The 22,054-nt window shown below is 39.4% G+C and overlaps 1 protein-coding gene across 1 annotated transcript; it reads right to left on the bottom strand.

The window, feature by feature from the left end:
• Positions 1-1,734: 1,734 nt before the first annotated feature.
• LOC137259919 (signal recognition particle 19 kDa protein-like) lies at positions 1,735-11,571 on the bottom strand. Its single transcript, XM_067797563.1, has 5 exons — positions 11,211-11,571; positions 10,430-10,505; positions 9,925-9,996; positions 7,961-8,072; positions 1,735-3,125 (listed from the first exon to the last, which is right to left on the bottom strand). Exons 1-5 carry the CDS (start codon positions 11,279-11,281, stop codon positions 2,992-2,994), a joined length of 465 nt encoding a protein of 154 aa, XP_067653664.1. The 5' UTR covers positions 11,282-11,571; the 3' UTR covers positions 1,735-2,991.
• Between the last annotated feature and the right edge of the window lie 10,483 nt (positions 11,572-22,054).

Genomic DNA, 22,054 nt, shown 5'->3' with positions numbered 1-22,054 from the left:
TGTATATTTATATATTTTACTCTTAGAATTTCAGTAAGAAATAGATTAACCCCTCAGAAGTTATAGAACTCAGAAACATGGATTATCTGCCCCTGAATACCATCATCAGTGAGTGAATGTGTTTAGTTTTACGCCATACTCAGCAATATTTCAGCTATATGGGCAGCTGTGAGCAGTGAGCCAAGACACAGAATTAACACTTCTAGGAGAGATAATCCATAATTCTGTAATGTTGGGGTTATTTTATGATTATTATCTATTATACCTTGAATCAATCAATCTGTTTGAATCAATCAATCTGTTTGATTACCTCCGATGAGTACAAAGTATGAAGTCTATTTTTGGCGTGGCCCACTGTGGTTTTGCTGGAACAGTGATAAAAGTGGCATAAAACTACACTCAGTCAGTCAGTATCTCTGGCCAGTTTTCATCTAATGAGCTTATTTAATTTAATTGTACGTCTGGACAATATATCTTTTGAAATCACCTGAAAAAGAGACCATTTTGACTGGATCCAGTGTATCTATGATAACAATGGAACTAAAACACCCTGCATCACCGAGGATGATCTGCAAGGACTGGTGTATATTTCAGTATGGGTTGTTGGGTCAGTGTTTAATGAATGAAGTCATGTTACATTGAAATCATCTGTGTGGGCAAGTGATAAACATTTTTTCACAATAAAAAACATACTATTCTCACAGCTTGTCTTCAGCATTGTTTTGTTCAAGGATGTCTCCCAGTGAAGATCTGAATTGATCATCAGTAACCCATGCTTGTTGTAAGAGGTGACAGGATCGGGTGGTCAGACTTGCTGACATGATTGACACACATCATTGTATCCCAACTGCATAGATCAGTGCTCATGCTGTTGATCACTGGCTTTACAGACTGAAACCACTTGGCTGAAATATTGCTCAGTGCAGACTTAAACAACAAACCAACAAGTCAATGGCCTACAGCTGGATGCTCATCTCTTGGTAGTACAGGCCCTGTGTACATACAAAAGAAGTCATTGTGGCCATTCAGTTCCCCTTCAGTCCCATAAAAATTGCCTTAAGGATTACTCAAAAAACTATACAGAATTAACCCAGGGAAAAGTATTGAGAGTTAAGCCCTTTTCAGCAACATGAAGATGAGACTTAGAATAGGCAACTCATGCTTGTCGTATGTGGCGAGTAACTAGAGGAGGTAGTCAGACTCACTTTGTCTACATATCTTCCTGAGATCGATGCTCATGCTTTTGACCACTGGATTGTCTGGAGCATTTTCTGAAGTCGGTAGCTGGAATATTGCTGAGTGTGACGTTAAAAATAAACAAATCTTTCTTCACAATATTTCAGGAGGTTAAGCTCAGCTTCTTTCAATATTCCAGGAACATCCCAGCAGGGGACTCCAGATATGGACTTCACACATTGTCCAAAATCTGGGTCTTTGGCATAAGGAGTAAAACACTCTGTTTATCGACATAATAAGGCACCCGTGAAGATCTGTGTTAAAAATGATTTTCATTAATCCTGGCCTAAAAGGTGTCTAACAGGATTGGTTGGTCAGTCTTGTTGACTTAGATGACAAATGTCACCGGTTCCCAATTGTGTAGATTGATGCTCATGCTGTTGATCACTGGTCCAGCATTGATTATTTACAGACTGCTGCCATATAGCTGGAATATTGCTGAGTACGGCATTAAACAACAATCAGCCAACCAACCAACACAAGGAGAACACACATTAGTCTTATCAAAACAATTTATTTCCAAAAGGTCAGTCAATAGCCAATGTTTTTACTGCCATCTTTCCACTCTCAGGTGATAATGAATATCTCCTGCCCAATCCCTGCTGAATTGTTTCAGCAACCATGTTAACACCAGATACACTTCTACAGTAACATGTTTGCATACGTCTGTGTGAGCGAGTGAGTGAGATGCTTTTTGCATTGTCTGAACCTAGTCTGAATGCAAGTGTTACAGTTCAAGCCCATGAGAGTCTTGTTTCACACCACTTTTGGCAATATTCAAACAACATCACGGTGGGACACATCAGAAATGGGCTTCACAAATTGTACTCAACGCTGAATCTGAATCTTGAGCATGATGAGCGAACGCTTTAACCACTAGGCTACCAAGCACCATGAAACACCATGAGATATCATTTTAACATGGATGCCACACAAATAGAGGAGAGAGTTGGGTTTTATGCTGCTTTTTGCAATATTCCAGCAATATCACGGAGTGGGACACCAGATATGGGTATCAATGTGGGGAATCAAACCTAGGCCTCTGGCGTGACAAGTGAAGTCTTTAAGCACTCAGCCACCCCATCATCCCGAGAAGAGAGTTGGGATCAAAACAGTATCACCTAAATAGTTTAATCTCCTTCCCCGTGCTACTGTAAACATCTCAACATAAACAAAATACACTCCTTCCGAAGCCCCTGTTAACAAGCTTACCTTCTTCTCTCATATTAAGATATTAACCTTTCCAAACATCATGTTAACAGGTTAACCATGTCCCCAACCCAGTCTTCACATGTTAACACCTTTCTCCATGTTGACCACTTTCCCCAAACCCATCAACAAATTATCCCTAAGCCCAAGCCAAGAAGAATTCCAATACTCTAAACAAAACACATGCCAACATTGCCATCATTTCATACATTCAATGAACACACAACATCATACACAATCCTTAAGAATTAACTTTTAATTAATTTAATTTAACTTTTAATATTTAAGACTACCATCATCAACAAACATTAAGTCAGACATTCAAATACTCTTTGAAAATATTTACAAATATGAGAAAACAATTGTTCCACAAGATTAATAATGACTTAATCTACAGTAGAAATAACTTAAACAGCCGAATGTGATTCAAGCGAAACAGACTGAACAATGTCGTCATGTGACATATATTATTGGCAGTAATCCTTTCATAAGATATTTGACACCAAAGAAATTGAGTTATTTCATAATGTGGTTTAGCAAGTATGTCTATTTTCCTTTGCGACCTTTTTTCTTCTGCTGTTTTGAAGATTGTTGTTGGTGGCCTCCAGATTGAGACTGAGATTGTGTTCGAGCTTTCAACTTGGGAATGGTCTGTCCAAGGTACAATAAGAGAGACTGACCTGAAACATCAAAGTGATGAGAATGTGTGACAGGAACATCAAAGTGATGAGAATGTGTGACACCAAAGTGACAAGGATGTGCAACAGGAACATCAAAGTGATGAGAATGTGTGACAGGAACATGAAAGTGACAAGAATGAGAGAGGGGAACATGTAGATCACTTGTTGCTGACGTTCACTCAGCTCGACATATGGTAAACAAAATGTCCATATTATGTTTATAAACCATATTTTATCATAAACTGAAAACAATTCATAGATGTTATCTTTGTGAAAACCTGCCTGTCAAAGACAGTTTCACACCAACACTGAACCAACCTACTGGGTAACAATATCTCTTATTTTGTAAGTGCAATGTTTCAATGCAGATTCTCATAACACTGCCAAGCAGGAATACTTGCAAGTACATAGTTGCAGACGCACAGTAAATCTAGACAAAGCACTGTGATTATGTGTCCTAGTCCACGAAGGTGTGAATAAATACCCAGTAAGGATGGGAAAGCCACAATGACTTGATGTGCCTAAATGGCTGGAAAACTTGCATGACACCCAACGAGTTGAGTTTAAAAAAAAAACAAAAGAAAAAACTCAATGAGCTGTTAAGCTTGACTTCCAATGATCAAGGGAAAAACTAAGCGCCTGTAAGCAGCTGAACTGGATATCATATAGAGTCAACTCTTGTTAATCTGACATCATCCCTTGTGCAGCAAACTGCCAGATTAACAAGGATGTTGGATTATATTAATGAGACTAAATTACTTTTATCTGTTTATTTAATTTGTTGCCAACAAGCCGATTGTGGGATAATATATACTGAATGCAACAAAGAAAACAAGATAATTGTGTAATTTTCTGAACAAAATTAATATTTTATACTTATCTTGACTCATGCTAAATTGCTTACTCTCCTCTTCCTGGATGTAAGTGGATGTAATTCACACTCACCAAAGTATTACCTCCCTTTTCCTGCGCACATGGTCAGCTGACCACCATGCTACTTCACTCTCTCCTGTAATCGTCCAACATGAGAATGCGAGAATTCAGCGTGTCTGTGAGGGGCGTCTGGGAGGGCTTTAGCCATGAGTCAGGATAAGTATAAAATATCAATTTTATCCAGAAAATTACATATTTTTCCTTATCCTGACTCATGCTTAATTGCTTACAGAATCTGATGGAAACGGCGGTGGGTCAGGCCATGCTGGGTTCTGCTGTCAGTTGTAAATTACGTCCAATAATTTCACCCCCTAATGGGAACTTGCAAGGGCAATAATTCAGTCTTATTCTTCTCATATTTGTTGTAAATGTTGGGGGGGGAATCACATCCAGTCGAAAAGAAGGTTTTGTTGACTGGTACGTGATGACACTAATAAAGCTAGTGTCCTGTTAGTTTCTGATGCAGCTACATATCACGATATAACAATTGGAACTAGTTGCGACCCCCTTTTATGTATAATTATCTTCATAATGAATGCAAGGTCATAATCACTTTTGCTAATCTGTTCAAGACGTGCCTATAGACTTTCCACCAAACTACTCCGCAAAGCGCCTAGCTTGTGATAAACTGGGTGAGTTAAATCAGCATCGTCGGGGAACTGCTAGTTGCTGGGCAATGACAAGTGGTCCAAACTGATGAATGCTAGTGATGTCCTCCGTGGCTATGTCTCGCAAATAATGGTTGGCAAATACTGTATTTGACTTCCAAAAACAGCTTTCCATAACAGTAGATAGCGAGCAATTACCATGTAGCGCTAGTGTAGAGGCTAGAGCTCTGACTTCATGTGGGTTAGAGTCTCATGGAGGGTCTAATCCTGCTGCTTTATATGCTCTAAGTATAACAGCTCTGATCCAGACTGAGAGTGTGTTGTGAGATACTTCCGTAAGTGTCTCAGTAGATATATGAATAAATAGGCGCTTGAACCATTGTCTTCTAGACTTGGTACGTGCAATGTATATTTTCAATGCTCTCACAGGACGTAATGATAAATCTTGTTTGCGGTCCTAAGACTGAAGACAAAGTCGGTATAGTGAACTGACTATCCGGCTGACCTGGCAGTTGATTCTTTGCTATGAAGTCCCATCTTAGACCTAAATGAGCTGTTTCCTGGTTACTTGAGTTGAAACTTGTTTGATTAAAGTCAAGAGCATGAATTTCTGATATTCTTGCCGCTGTAGCCAAGTAAAAATAGCGTCTTTGAGTCAACATTTCAACTTGAAGTTCAATCAAGTGGTTCATATACATCACTTGTGAGATGTTGGAGTCCAATATTTAGATCCCACGCTGGAGCTCTAAATCTGCGTTGTTGATCTTCCAACATAAACGAATGTAATAAAGCAATGAGCCCTGGTACTTTTGGTCCCTGAGTTTGGTCCCTGTTCCCATGGTGATGACTAAGCTGAGAGCAGCTAAATATGTAGATAATGTAGAACCCTTCAGACCTTTAGACTGACGTAAATAGCATAAATAATCTGCTATTTGAGGATGAGTTGCCCTGTTTGCTGAAAATCCCTTTTTCCTGGCGTATGTCTCAAACCGTTTCCACTTGTCATCATAAAGTGTGCAAGTGGATTTCCGTAAAGCTAAGGTTCCTGCTTTCGCCGCTCTTGCTGAATATCCCCTGTGTTTCAAACAAGTTTTAATACGGTCCATATGTGAAGACGTTATACTGATGGTTGGCCGTGTATTTGTTTTGTGTAGGGATGAATGAGAAGATTCCTCCACTCTGGTAACTGTAGTGTTGGTTGTCCTAGCTCTTCTATAAGTGTTGGAAAACATTCTCTAGGTGGCCAGTAAGGAGCAACCAAAATCAGTTGTAACGTGTTTGTCTGATTTTCTCGATGACTTTTGGTAACAGTAATTGGGGGGGAAACGTGTACGCGTTTAGTCCTTCCCATGGAATGCTGAGTGCGTCGGTTGCCCAGGCTAAGGGATCTGGTACTGGCGACACAAAGGTTGTTGTCTGTTTGTTGAATCTCGTTGCAAATAGATCTATTTGCGGTGATCCGAAAATTCGACTGATTAGTTGAAACGCTTCCCGATGAAGCATCCATTCTGTTGGAGATGCACATAGGGGACGAGATATAGCGTCTGCCATGACGTTGCAGGCTCCTGGTATGTGACATGCTTTTACTTGAAGATTCATTAATAACTTGTTTCTCAATGCTGTCAACCAGTGGTGGATGGCATGAATGACTGCTTTCATTTCCAGGTGGTTGATGTGAAGAGCTTGCTCCTCTTTGTTCCAGATTCCTGCTGCTACCTCGTTTCCTAGATGAGCTCCCCATCCCTGTAGAGATGAGTCTACATAGAGGTGGTTGTTGAATACTGGCTCTAACATATAGGTTTCTGTGCAGACATTCGGTCGGTGAGTCCACCGCATCAGAAAAAGCTTCACGCTGTCTGGCCGAAGATATTCCAAACGGTAGGACTGTCCATTGAGAGTGCTGACCGTTAAAAAGGAAGCGTAGATATTTTCTGGATTCTCGATGTATCAGGATATGCATGTATGCATCTTGCAGACCTATACTGGCTACATAGTCTGCTGGTCTCATGAGGAGTCTTAATTGAGGAAGATCTACCATCTTGAAATGTTCTGGCTTCCGTAGAAACTTTTTGTTGAATTCCTTGATGTTGTAAATGAGGCGGAAAACTTGGACCTGCTAGTGTAACGTTGATTTGTCTGTTTAAGGACAGAGGTGAAAGTGTCGATGAATTTTATCATCATAACTTCCCTTGAATCTTGAGTAACCGATCTTGCTACCCCTTCAATCCTTCCGTAGGTGCAGACCATGGGGCTTGATACAAGGGCTTTGTGAAGTTCTCACTCCATGAGGTGGCGGACAGGAGCCCCTGCCTACGAAGTACATTCATTCCTGCAGTGGTAAAAGCTAAATGCTCAGACATAAATTGCTGATCCCTCTTCTGCATAACGAGTGCCGACAGGATCATCCTATCTTCCTCGCTGCTAAACTTAGCGATGAGAGTCACGTTGATGGCTCTAGATCAAGCTAGTCCAAAAAAGGTTCGCATTGTAGTAATGTCCACTTGTGCCAATCTTTTGCCTTCCACCTTGTAAAATCTATTACGAGCTGGGTTGATGACTTTATAGCCTTCATTGACCTCCGGTGCCCCGATGAATGGCTCCATATTATGAAGAGGAAAAGGCGGCACATGTTGCTGTTGAAACTTGGTTGCTGTCTTGAACGCTGTAGACAAAGTCTCATGTATCATAGATACAGGAGGTATCGGCGGAAATGTTATCGTATCAAAGTCGTCATTCTTCATCATGTATGTGTTGAACTTGTTAGTATCCTTAGATGGGGTAGCCAGGTTTAAACCATCTGTGATCCATGATGTAATTTCTGCGTCCGGAAATAAGACCTCCGTGAGGGCGTCAAAATATTGACGTTCTTCTATGGGGACTATCTCCTCCCCAGACGCCTTTTCTATCTGTGAGGGATGATTCTGCGATGATCTAGCAGATGACGACTTCCACTTCTTAATTTTCTTGGCCTGAGATGTTCCTGTCTCAACAGATGATCTCTTCTGAGTCTTGGGAGGGGACTCACCCGACCCTGGACACGACCTTGGAGATACAGCTGGCTGCTCGCTGGAATGAATCTCAGCATCAACAGTTAGTTTACAATCGCAAAGGCAAGGAAACCAGCCACATACAAATTTTTTTGAGCAATTGCATTTGTACATCTCTGGCTTCCACGCCTTTCCCTTTTGACGCTGGTCCGATTCAAGAAATTTTCTCAAAGTTGTCCAAAAATTATTCTTAACATTTTACTTAAACAAGTGTTGCTAGGTAACATACTAACAAAGCATGACTTACGAGATGGAAATTGTTCTAAAACTGGCTGTCCGTCCTCGTTCTTCAGCTGGACACGTATGCGACCTCTGAACTTCTGATCTCTGTGATCCAACTCCCGCGGGTAAACTTTATTCTGAAGCATTCAAAGATTCTGTAACGTATCTCTTTAGCTATCTCAGGACATTTAAAGGCACAATTTCACACATTTTCAACAATATTTTGGCCTAAAATGTATATACTGTCAAGTCTCGTTAATCCAACATTGTCCATTGCACAACAAATTCTTGCATTAATGAGGATGTCGGGCTAAATAAATGAGACTAATTTATGTTTTTTCAATTTGTTACCCACAAAAGTGTCTGATAAATCCGACTGTCGGATAAGCGGAGGTTGGATTAATGATACTTGACTGGATTGGGGCATATGCACTCACTTCAGTTTTTTATTGACGCAATACAAGACTTACTATCCCTTACGACCTGCATGAAATTGATAATTCAAACTTCAAGGTGAACATCTTCCAAACAGAGGACACTTGACATTCATGGAATGTGATTACTTGCTCTGTACATTGAAAACACGTAGCTGGAATATTGCCAATGAACAAAACAGGTCCCTTGAGTGATGCAGCAAGGGTAAAAATTAACAGATGCTAATCCACTAATTGTATTCAAAAATTCATAATAGCGTACTATTTCATAATGAAGGCCAACATTTTTCCACGTTCACATGTTTTTGTGGATTTAAGTCAGAAGCATAATGACAATGGTGATATGAAAACATTATCTTATTCAGGTTGGAGTTACTTCAATTGTTTATTGAGGACAATTAACAAAGGACATTCAAAATCCATAGAACTTACAGCACATGCTTAGTAAAGCATCAAGATTTTCTTATTCAGTGATGAAGGACCTTAGCAACCACATGCATTTGTCAAATTTGGCACTCATGATTAACATTATTACAAATAATATGATATGTTAAGGGAAAGTGGTGTGGAACCGGGGATATAAAGAAAACTGTGGTAGATGGTGGGGGTGTCAAATTATACTAATGCTTTGTCTTTGAATATTTAATTTTGATTCTAACAAACAAACCTTTAAATTGAAAAGGGGCTCAAGGCCGACAAGAGATTTATACTTAGAGTTAGATTTAGAGCTTTAACACTGAAGTAGGGCTAGGCTGTAGGGAAAATGTGGTTCAGGGATTGTGAGACAGACTAATGTTAAATTAAGTTAATAAGGTTATTGATTTCAGAATTACCAATCTTGTGAAAACTATTGTTAACTCAAAAAAGGGATAAAAAGTTGTTTGTGTTCGATCATGAGAAAACATGATCAACTGCTTGGTCATTTAATCACTGCAATCAATCTTCAATCATTTCATTTGACAGGATCATAACTTGTTAAAACAAACAATTTAACAATCTTTTGAAAATTACCGGCTAACAGCTTAGACTCGCATACAAGACTTCTTTCCAAAACAGCAGTAAATTCAACTTGACTCCAGTGTTTACAATACTATAATTTGGCAGTAGGCCATCAGGGCCAGCTGCTGCCTGCAGACTTTAAAATCTGCAGGCCTATGAAATCTGCAGGCCCATTTTGTCAAACCAATAAAAACAAAATAGACTACAATATACACAGTTTCACACCGTTTCTACAAAATAGATAGCAAATCCCATGGCACAAACAGATGGTTTCACTTGTTACAGACTCGTAATAGACATTCCTACGCACAAAGTGCTGAAATACCAGCAAGTGAAAGTTATCGTAAGATGATGGTTCATGGATCATTAAGAAAAAAGACAAGGGAAAGTTTCTAATTGTAGAAAAGACAGACAATTTACTGAAGGCCACAAGGGGAATGCAGATATCTGAAACTGCCGGTGTGATACAGTAAAAACAGACACTGGGCAACCGAGGAAGCAATTATTTTGAATGCTGCTTGGTTATTTTGAGTGAGTCCACAATAGCAGCACAAACCTCAACACCAAGAGTCAAACCAGCAGCCGCGCACACATCCCGGATCTCTGCATAGCTGGGGTTGTCTACCGCCTACAAGGAAATAACATATATGCTTTCATCATATCACCAAATGTATCATAAGAATGGTTTCCTATTATTTAAAAGCAACGTAAGTATGAAGTTGACAGGGTCTTGATTGTGCAACACTACAGTTAGAAATTGATGATCTGAATGGACCATAAATTCTGTCCTTGAGACATCCTATGGTATTTGAATCTAGGCGTAAGATTGCCCAAATCCCTGGACCTAAGGAGATCCCCAGATCTGTCTTGATTTCAAACACTTGTTACAGTAACTTACAGACAGTCTTTGAGAGGATGGAGTGAGGACATCAGTGTGTGGTCCTCATACATTTTTCTGCGTCATACTTTGTACTATACTCTACCACTAGGGCAGCTGCACAGATTTTAAAACCCTATGTTTGCATTGTTTATTTTTTGGAAATACAAAAACAAATCCAAACCTGATCCTTTGGTATTCTACGTCCCTCTTTCAGAGACTTTCTGCTGTTGATGTAAGCTGGGTACACACATATCCACCTGTAATGGATAGTGTTTATATTAATTATTATGTTTCAATATGTACAACACAACCACACTTCACACACTGTACCCATGTTGGGAATAGATTCACATGAAATAGAGGGTAAAATGGCTGAAGTTGTGATTACATCTTCATCTCAATCAAACCCACTTCACACACTGTACCCATGTAGGGAATAGATTCACATGAAATAGAGGGTAAAATGGCTGAAGTTGTGATTACATCTTCATCTCAATCAAACCCACTTCACACACTGTACCCATGTTGGGAATAGATTCACATGAAACAGAGGGTAAAATGGCTGAAGCTGTGTTCTTCAGGTATGACTCATTCGCGGAAAGACTTCCGGTAGATTTTAGGAAACATTTCTGTGAGTAGCATTTTTAGAAGTTGGATATGTTTCAGTATGTTCAGTCTTCAGATACAAGTAAAGAAACGTGTTAAAACTGATGAGGAATATAGGCTAATGTGATATTATCTGACCAGTTTGCAACTCAAGGGAGGATACGGGTGGCAGTCATCGGCACCCACCCAAGAAACGCAAGTAACCGTCTTGGGCATCTTATTCTCCTGCCATATGGCCACATGTTCGGTCAATAAAATATTGATCTGACTGTATAATTTGTACCCAGATGTCAACCAAATGCGCAATACAGCTTCGGAGATATTGTTAGACCATTCCTACTGAAAATGACACGTACCTTTCTCTGTCTGTATGTTTGAAGTCGTTATTCCAAGGACGAGCACTTGGTGCAACAGATGGGGCAGCCATGTTGAAATGTCAACTTCCGATTCAGGGATCGAAAAGAGGAAATGGGCACTACGACGAAACGGTGTACATAATATAATAAATGAAACTAAACAGTTTTCAGTTGATATGTAAGCATGGGAGTGTCAAGATACTAACCAACATTTAAACATATATTTGTTGTCATTTTGTAACGCAGTGACATTCCCAACAGTGGCAGGTGTAATCAGACTGGTAACCTAAACTCAGCGGCTTATCAGCGGTGTGGAGAGGATCGCTAGCGCTCATAGAAGGACAAACTAGTTTGGAGCAGTAAGCAAAAACTAGAATGCTCTTTTTCTGAATCAAGATTTATCACCATAAATGCTGCCTATTTTCGTTTTGGTCCGTAAAAGTGAGTGAGTTTAGTTTTATGCTATATATCGGTGGTCTGTAAATACTCGAATTCATGAACATTTCACATGCATAAGGTGAGAACAGATATGTCACATGTGCTTCGAGGGGGTAACGACTTGGCAATTCACTCACGAGTGACAGCTATGATTGACCTGACGAAAGTTTTTACGCATTACAAAGGATATGTTGTATGTCATGAATTCGATCATGGCTGCTTTCAGGTTTTCCTGTTCCAAACACTCATTGTGTCACACAATCATGTTTTTTTTTTATTTGCAGTGACGTCATACATGCAAAATATGTAGTATTCTAGTCTCCATGTTATTTGGCGACATCGATCTAAATAAATCTCATACAAACGGTGTCATTCGTGGGTTTGTCGTTTAATGCTGCCTCTCAGCAAAACTCCTTCTAAATGGCGGCGGTCTGTGAATAATCGAGTTTGTACCTGAAGATCCAGTGATCAACAGCATGAGCATCTATTTGGGCATGTAGGATACAATAACATGTTTCAACTAAGTCAGCGAGCCTGATCACCCGATCCCGTTAGTCGCCTCTTACGACAAACGTTGGTTGCTGAAGAACGGTAAGAGAATGTGAAGGAATATGGTGGTTTTAGTCAAAATATTTTTACCCTCAAACAGATTGAGTGAGTGAGTGAGTGAGTGAATAGATAGCAACCATATCATGACGGGAACAATTTAATTTCTAGCAATATTTAAATCAATAAATGTAGAAAAAACGGTCGTCGGAGGACAGTAAATATACTAGATTATCACAGTTCTTAATTTAAAACTAGTACGGCATTCTGAAAATAAATCACTAGAGACAACAGTACAATATCAAAAACAAAAAAACAAAACAAAAAACAAAACAAAACAAAAACAAAACAAATCCGGGCTATAGGTCACCAGCAACTGAAGGTAGATGACCATATTAGAGACCCAGGGGACTTACCGTACCTTCGCTAACTGCATGGGCCCCATAATATCAGTCGCAGTGACTGTAAGAGAGGTAACCCATTCTTTTTAATCACAACCATGCTACGTTTACTAATGTGGCAAGTTTAAATGTTCTTTGAAAGTGTGGGGAGGACTTTATTTGATCTGTCCATTGCAGCTCATTCCCTACTGTCACAATGACACTGCCAAATGCTGTCCGACGCGGTTGTCATAATGAAACTGCATGTGGAGTATTAGTGAGTGAGTGAGTTAATATTTAACGTCACATCGGCAATACCTCAGCTATATCGTGTCGAGAACATTTAACAAAGAAAAAGACTATATATATGTATATTATAAAAACCTGTCAACGAAGGGCAGAAAAACTACTAGAATATCACAAATGGAATTAAAACTAGTGTGGAAAGTTAAAACTAATATCACTATTCGGACAAAACAATATAAAAACAGGCTATAGATTGCCAACAACTGAAGGTAGATCACCATACTAGGGACCATGGGGATTAGTTGGATTTACATCATCACCTCAGCTGTTAGCAACTTAGACTCATCTACCCAAAAATAAAAAAATACACACATGCTACGACTAAGAACAGTGGAAAGTTTAAATTTACTGTGAATGTTTTTGGACTTACGTATCCTCTCAGGAGGACAATAATTTTACAATACTTCAACCCCTTTGAGGGTACAGACACTCACAATTCAAGTTACTAATGTAAACTACCAATAATTAAAATGCAACTATCTCCAGAACACAATAATCAAAGTTCAATCATGAAATCAATTTCTTTTAAAAATCCAAGAATTAAATGAGAACTTATGCTGTTAAAAAGGTCCTTAATAGTTTTGACATTGAAATATTTATCCCTTGTGATAGAGAATTCAAAACAGTCAAGCAGGATATGCTTGACCGTGACTCTCTCATCACAAGGGATACAAAATGGAGGATCCTCACCTTTCAATAGGTATGCATGAGTATATCGTGTATGGTCAATACGGCATCGTCTTAAAATAACCTCTTCAAATCTGGATTGACAGCCCAGGTAGGTGTAACCAATATACGGTTTTATTTCATGTAATTTATTTATACCTACTTGGGTGTCCCACTTCTTCTGCATCAGATCACGGATATAGGATCTAATGGTAGCTTTATAATCGGTGTATGGAATAAGAAGTGGTGTCACAGTTTTGTTGAGTGCTGATTTATCAGCAAGATCGGCCGTTGTGTTCCCAGAAATGCCCACGTGACTGGGTAACCAACAAAAGACGATGTCGTATTGGCCAGTAGCAAGATCATTATACAATTTAATAATTTCAATTAAAAGTGGATGTTTACAAGAAATATTTTTAAACGCCTGAAGGCAAGAAAGAGAGTCTGAATAAATTATATATTGTTTACGTTTAGGGTGTAAATATATATATAGTCAAGAGCTCGTAATATGGCGTTAGCTTCAGCTGTAAAAATAGAACTGTTGTCTGGTAATCTAGTGGATATTGTTCTGGATCCAAAGACAGTGGCACGAGCCACTGCGCCACCGTCCATGGACCCATCCGTAAATACGGATTTATAATTGCTATATTTATGTTTTAATTGACTATATTCTTGTTTATATCGTAATTCATTCGTTTCTGATTTTTTAAATGTGCTCAATGTTAGGTCTACTTGGGGCCTAACCAATTGCCAAGGAGGAGAAGAAAAAAGACGGAAAGGGGTTATTTTGTTCAGCTCAATGCTGCCAGCTGAAATAAGTGGTTTTATTCTTAAACCAAGAGGCGGAACAAGAGAAGATTTCTTATTGTATAAATCCTCATACAGAGGATTGAAAACACAGTTATATGCAGGGTTCGACTGATTGTTTTATGACATACTGTAAAGCTAATTTTATACGTCGCTGCTCAAGAGATGGTTCATCAGTCTCGACATACAGCCTGTCAACCGGTGAAGTTCTGAAGGACCCAAGATAAATTCTTAAATATTGGTGATGGACAGAATCAAGAAGTTTAAGTCTGCTTTTACAGGCTCCACCATATACGATGGCGCCAAGATCAAGATTTGAACGGACCAATGAGATCGATATAGGTGTAAGAGGGTCGCTTGATCCCCTCCCCACTTTGAATTGGAAACAACTTTCAACAAGTCAAGAGCCTTCAGACATCTAGTTTTAAGGGACTTAATATGAGGCAGAAATGTTAAGTGGGAGTGAAAGATTAGGCCCAAGAACTTGGCTTCCTTTACAACTTTGATGGGAGTACCATCTAGAGACAGTTCTGGGTCCTTATGTGGCTTATATTTTCTACAAAAATGTATACAATTAGTTTTGGATTTAGAAAATTTAAAGCCGTTTTCAAGACACCATTTATGTATTTTGTCTAAACACAGCTGCAGTTACCGTTCAATAGTATGCATATTTTTCCCACGACAGGAAATATTAAAATCATCCACAAATAACGATCCATCAATTGAATCGTTTAAAACTTATGATAAACTATTTACCTTTATACTAGAAAGTGTGACAGACAAATTGCTGCCTTGTGGAACACCCTGATCCTGATTGTAATGATCAGACAGGATAGAACCCACGCAAACTTGAAATTGTCTGTCATTTAAAAACTTTGCTATGAATTCAGGCAAACGACCTCGTAAACCGAAATCATGTAAATCTCTCAAAATGCCGTATTTCCAGGTTGTGTCATATGCTTTTTCGAGATCAAAAAAGATAGACACAGCATGCTGTTTATTAATTAGTGAGTTTTTAACAAATGATTCCAGTCGCACTAAGTGGTCGACAGTACTTCTGTTTTTACGGAAACCACGCTGTATATCTGTTATGAGGTTATTTGTTTCCGAGTACCAAACAAGTCGATTATTTATCATGCGTTCCATGTGTTCCAAACACAGCTAGTTAATCGGACGATAGTTGGATGGATCCGTATGATCACGTCCAGGTTTAGGTATTGGTACTACTATGGCGTCACGCCATGAAGAAGGAAATTTCCTGGAAGTCCAAATATTATCAAATATATATAAGAGCGTCTCTAAACAGGATTCTGGTACGTGCTTGAGGAGTTGATAATGTATGTTATCAGCTCCTGCAGCAGTGTCATGAGTTTGATCAAGAGCAGTATGGAGTTCATGAATAGAAAGTGTTTCATTATAATCTTCCCCATTATCTGAGTTGAAATTAATCGTTGTTTTTTCTTGTTGTCTTTGATACTGCTGGAATTTAGGTACATAATTTGAAGAGGAAGAGTGTTTAGCGAGAGTTTAAGCCAGTTTATTTGCAATATCTGATTTATCAGTAAGCAATTGATCTCCATGTTTTAGATGGTGGACAGTAGATTTAGTACCTTTACCTTTAATTTTCTGGACCATGTTCCATAACTTGGACATGGGTGTCCGAGAATTTATTTTGGATACATAATTTTGCCAAGATTGGCGTTCGTTCCGTTTAGAACTACGCCGCGTTTTAGCATTTAAAATTTGAATTTATTTAAATTATGCACCATAGGATGGCGACGGAAATAATGTTCTGCTTTTGTCCTTGCCTTCCTAGCTTGTTTGCAGTCATCGCTGAACCATGGTTTTCGAATATGTGGAACTGCAGGGGAATTTGGTATATACTCATCGGCTATGGAATTCAGTTCATCAGAAAAACATTTAATAGCATCTGGAACGTCAATAAAACGTTCAGGTTTAAGTTTTGCAGCACACGGTGTTTCATATAAAGCCCAGTTAGCCTTTTTTAAAAATTCCGCCTTGATGATGGAGGAACATCAGATGGAGTTACAGATTTTAATATAGTAGGAAAATGGTCACTTCCACAGAGGTAGTTTTTGTGAGTGACAAGTCGAGAGCAGAATAGGTCCCTGTACCAGAGTGTAAATATGTGTTGGAACCATCATTATAAATACATAAATCATTGTCAGAACAAAAGTCCTCCAGCAATTTACCTATAGCGTTTGTAGTTACACTACCCCAGAGTGGGTTGTGCCCATTTAAATCTCCCATTATAGTACAGGGCTGCGAGAGTAGGTCATATAGAGCTTGAAGATCAGTTTTGGCAAACTTCGAAGACGGTGCAATACAGATAGAGCGTAGTGTAAACACTACAAGTAAAGTAATTCCCACTGCAACAACCTGCATATTAGTGATACGTGAAACAGGGCTATGAATAACGTTTGTCTGACTAGAATGGATGATCCGCCAGTGGCCCTATCACCCGGAGGGGAAAAACAATGATATTCATTAAAATGACGAAGGTCAAATGTGTCCGTTTTAAATGTCTCTTGGAGACTGATCGCTGAAGGTGTAAAATTTTGGACTAATAGCTGCAATTCATGTAATTTAAAATTAGTCCTCAATCCTCTGCAGTTCCACTGTACAATATTATTGGAATAAACTATCTTTTAGGGGGATTTATTGGGGATCTACCCCGCACTCTTTTGGAGGGCAACAAGCTATGTGCCCTAGAACGGACGTTTTCAGAAACGTCCATGTCTTCAAGAGACCCATATTTATTGAACAATTGAATTTTATTTTGTGACCCTTTAGGAGCTCTGCCACTTTGTTGTTTTGAAGCATCAGGCCTAGGCTTATGTTTGCTTTTAACAGTTTGTTGACTATCAGCTGTCGATTGGGACTTTCAATGTGACTGACATGATGATGATTTGTGATCAGAAGAAGACTTGGATGTACTAGCAAGTGATTGCTCAGTCTGTGATGATATATAAGGGTACAAAAGCTGTGGAGTGTCGCAATTTACCCAAGTCAAGGTAGTTTCGCAGCCTGTAGTTGATGTTATTTTTGAGCTAGACACCGATTTTTTTGCTACTGTAGTATAACTTTCTGGAAGGTCAGATCTTTTTACCAGTTTTTTTGCCTCAGAAAAAGAGATAATTTGAGTATATTTTATTTTGTTGATCCCCATTTGCTCTTTCCAAATAGGACACTGTTTAGAAAAGGAGGAATGGTCGCTTGAGCAGTTAGTGCATTGTTTAAATCACTGTCACAATCTTCTGTTGTGTGTGTTTTCTCACCACAGTGAGCACACACAACAGACAATGTGCAAGTAGTAACACCGTGTCCACATTTCTGGCATTTAAAACACCTGAGCGGATTGGGAATGTAGGTATCAACTGGAATGTTACAGTAGCCTGCCTTCACTGATTTGGGTGCATTTGGACATGAAAAAGTGAACAGATACGTATTTGTTTTGATGGTTTCATTGTTTTTCCGGGTTGAAAAGCGCTTGACATGGGGCACACCTTGATCCTTCATTTCTGATACTATATCAAGGTCCCCCCATATCGATCCCTATCTCTAACGACACCTTTACTCGTGTTCAAGGTTTTGTGTGCAGAGACCGTGACGGGAATGCCCACGAAAGATTTAATGTTCACCAGGTTAGTTGATTGTTGTTTTTTCGCGCACCCGAACGTAAGCGTCTAATGTTTTTCACATCCTCAGCAATACCGTGAATACCCTTGGATACAGCAAAGGGGTTCAACTTTAACGGTGTTTTGTCAGGAGTCTCAGTCACAAGGAAACGTGGCCAATAATCAGTCGATGCATATGATCTGTGGTGAGTTATCAACAGAGTCAATATCAAGTGGACGTTTCGTTTTTTTGTTGGGATTTCATAAGCCATTGTTAGTGTTATACGGTTCATCATCCGAGCTCCCCACCCACCATGGAGTATCACAAGAATGATGCTAAACCAAGCGCCCCCCCCCCCCCCGGTCCACGACGGGGGTGAGCGACTCTCAGCGTTATCCAGCACCCACCACGAGGAGGTGGCCGTTCGTGGGTGCTTGTGGATTATTAATTATCATCTGATTGCACATTAACTTTGTGTTTTGTCATGTGATTATCTTGTACGATAATCTTTTTTTCTTAACTTTGTAAGTTGCTTTGAAGCAGGATCAACTTAAGCCTATAGCTTATCTACCAATCTTCACTTTTCATGAACACAATCACCCCTACTACTCATGTAATACAATCAATAATTATTATTCATTTCCCTTAAACTTTCAATCATTATTTGCATGTGTTAACACCGAGATATTTCAGCATTCCCAAGATACCTGCATACTTTGAATCAACGACGTTTCTAACAGCCTTCTGTGACTATTTGGGTCTATTTCTAAGCGACCAGTTTTGAATAGGCCTTCAGCAACCTATACTTGCCACAAATGGCGATTATGATTGTCGTAAGAGGCGACTAACGGGATCGGGTGGTCAGGCTCGCAGACTTGGTTGGCACATGTCATCCGTTCCCAATTGAGCAGATCGATGCTCATGTTGTTGATCACTGGATTGTCTGGTCCAGACTCGATTATTTACATACAGCCGCCATACAGCTGGAATTTTGCTGAGTGCGGCGTAAAACTAAACTCACTCACCCTACTTCTAAACCTTTTCAGAAATATATCCACGGATGGTTTGTGTATTTCTGACACACACAAAATGTGTTGGGCAGAAAATCAAGGGTAACGTTTGTGTAGATCTTGTTCAACAGGATCGCAGAAACAGAAGAATGAGAGAAACTTGTTTAAAATACATAGTGAGAGCTGTAGTCGGTGTAATAGTGTAGTAAAACTTGTCCCCGTCATTCCACAAATCAGAAAGCCTCTCCCTATTGTCTAACGTTAAGAATCATCATCCATGGAAGAACTGCTTACTCACACACACACACACACACACACACACACACACATACTCTCTCTCTCTCACACACTCACACACACATACATGTAAGCACACACGTGTGTGTGTGTGTGAGAGAGAGAGAGAGAGAGAGAGAGAGAGTAAGCAGTTCTGACGTGTACAATCGTTTAAAGACTGAATTACACTGAGACGCGTATTTCATTAAATCATGCGCAGTATAGCCCATACGGTGCATGTACACACGCGCGCGCGATTATAAAGAAAACAAAAACAAAAAAAAAGGAAGAGAAAAACCCAAACTCCACATCAATCACAAGCTTCTAGCATGATAGGAAATGTCAGAACTGAGTATACACGTATTCTTTGGATGGCTGAACATGGTGAGGTGGATGACGCTAAGTATTGCTATCACCAAGTCGGTTTCTACCAGATTTTCACCATAAAAACGAGTTCGTTTCAAAACTGTTGTATTTCGTTTTGTGATTTTTCTCGCTCAAAAGGATCTCACAATAGTCTGTTAGAAGGGTAATCATAAAATCTAAATGTACGTTTGGTCGTTCCTCCCTACTGTCTGACTATCTTCTCATAGAAAAGTTCATGCACGAGTTATCGTGAATAGCCAAGGTATTTGTGCATCCAATTTATGTTCTTCGGATGACTGTACAAGCTGTTTGTCAACCGATAGGCTATGCACAAGTAATATGACAAAACGTCTCTGGAAAGATTTCATGGCAGAAGGAATATTGTTTGTAACAAATGAACCCTTTAGATTGAAAGTGGGTCCCAGTGAGCGGGCTAGAAATCTAGACTTTGTTCATTGAAGGTTTCAATGGCTTCCTCCTTTAGTAAAGAAAGTGAAGAAAGAATCGCGGTTTTAAAAATAGAAATACTGCATAAATTTTGATATATAGATCAATATTTTATCTGTGGTCGTTTAGATAGGTAACCGTGAATCTCAGTGACTGGGGTTGACGTATTGTAAGATTATTGTCCTACTGAGAGGGTACGTAAGTCACAAAGTATTCAAAGTCAGTTTAAACCGACATTTCTTTTCTTAATCGTATGTGTGTTCTTTTAATTATTGCTAAATTTTCCCGCATTCACTAGGTCGTGCGGGAAAAAAATAACATTCAGGGACTGTGAGACAGACAAAATTGAGGAAGGATAAGGCAAATGCAGGTGCGGGGGCTATGAGACAAATTGTATTGTATAGAGGGCTTGGGAAATATGAAACATAAACCTTTATGGATGACAACGTGGAAAGAGACGTTCGCTATCATGCCAAATGTGACTACACCTAAATGACGAGTGAGTGAGTGAGTGAGTTAATATTTAACGTCACATCGGCAATATGTCAGCCGTATCGTGACTAGAAGATTCAACAATGAAAAAGATCATATGTACATTATAAAAACCTGCCAACGAAGGACAAACAAGGAAAAACAACTAGAATATCACAAATGGGATTAAAACTAGCGTGGAAAGTTAAAACCACAAGGCCGTCAAAAGAAATATGCGCTAAACCTACCCTGACGCGATGGATGACCCGGGACGTAATGGGCGAGATGTTCGTCATCAAATGTGGGATGGCCTAAAAGTCGGGCCGGGCCGGGCCACGGCGGGCCAAATATATTATTGGATAATGAACCCATTAATGAGCACCATGTCTACAAATGATTAATGCAACATACATCTTTGACAATAATAATGAATTTTAAGCCACAAACGCGTGCCATATACAGTTTACTACGAATAAATCGGCTAAAACTCATGAAGACGAGTTTCCTGCGAGCTGGCTGACCGAGGTTACGTCTAAAAGTGGAATCGATAAACGAAACATGATTTAAAATTCATAAATATTTGACTTCATACGGACACAGGTTTCTATCGGCACGAGAATGTTTTCTATGTCTACATCCAATTAATACCATCCCATAAATTCACTATTCATAGTATGTACAGCATGCAAGATATGAACTCTTCCCCACACTCTAAACATCATCTCAACCACAATAGTTCGGCCCGGCTTGGCCCGAGCTCTCAAAACCAGCTTAAACCTAGAACATGCATCTCCACCTGTAATTAAATCCATAGACCGGCTTCATATCCACCTAAATAATACTTCATAATGTTATCTAGTGCAACATGTAAAGAAAACTGGCCCCTTAAAGTGAAGCCCTTTTCGCTCTCCATTCTAACATAGCCTCAATCAAAAGTGTTACGTCTCTGTTCGGCCCGACTTGGCCCGACCTCTCAAACACAGCTTAAACCTAACACACGTGTACTGTTTTGTGTTTACAATGACAGGTGACTGTTCTATCTACCTAAATACCTCTTTGTTGAGTCTCAAAACGTAGTATTTGAAGCAAGCACGTTGCTTAAAGTCAACCCTGTTTTCTAGACATTCCCAGTAAAGACACAATATCACAAGCTTTCGGTTCGGCTTGGTCCGAGCTCTCACAAGCAACTTCAACCTAACTCATGTATGTAGAAATGTATTTAAATCCTTAGAGTGCTATCATTTCTACCTAAATGAAGTAGTATTTAGGTGGATATGAAGCCGGTCTATGATTTAAATACATTTCTACATACATGAGTTAGGTTGAAGTTGCTTTTGAGAGCTCGGACCAAGCCGAACAGAAAGCTTGTGATACTGTGCCTTTACACAGCTTAAACCTAACACACGTGTACTGTTTTGTGTTTACAATGACAGATGACTATTCCATCTACCTAAATACCTCTTTGTTGAGTCTCAAAACGTAGTATTTGAAG

Source organism: Haliotis asinina, chromosome 13 (assembly GCF_037392515.1).
Source record: "Haliotis asinina isolate JCU_RB_2024 chromosome 13, JCU_Hal_asi_v2, whole genome shotgun sequence".
Classification (NCBI taxonomy): Eukaryota; Metazoa; Mollusca; class Gastropoda; order Lepetellida; family Haliotidae; genus Haliotis; species Haliotis asinina.
Note: the sequence above shows the minus strand (reverse complement) of the source record. Positions and strands in the feature narration are given on the sequence as shown.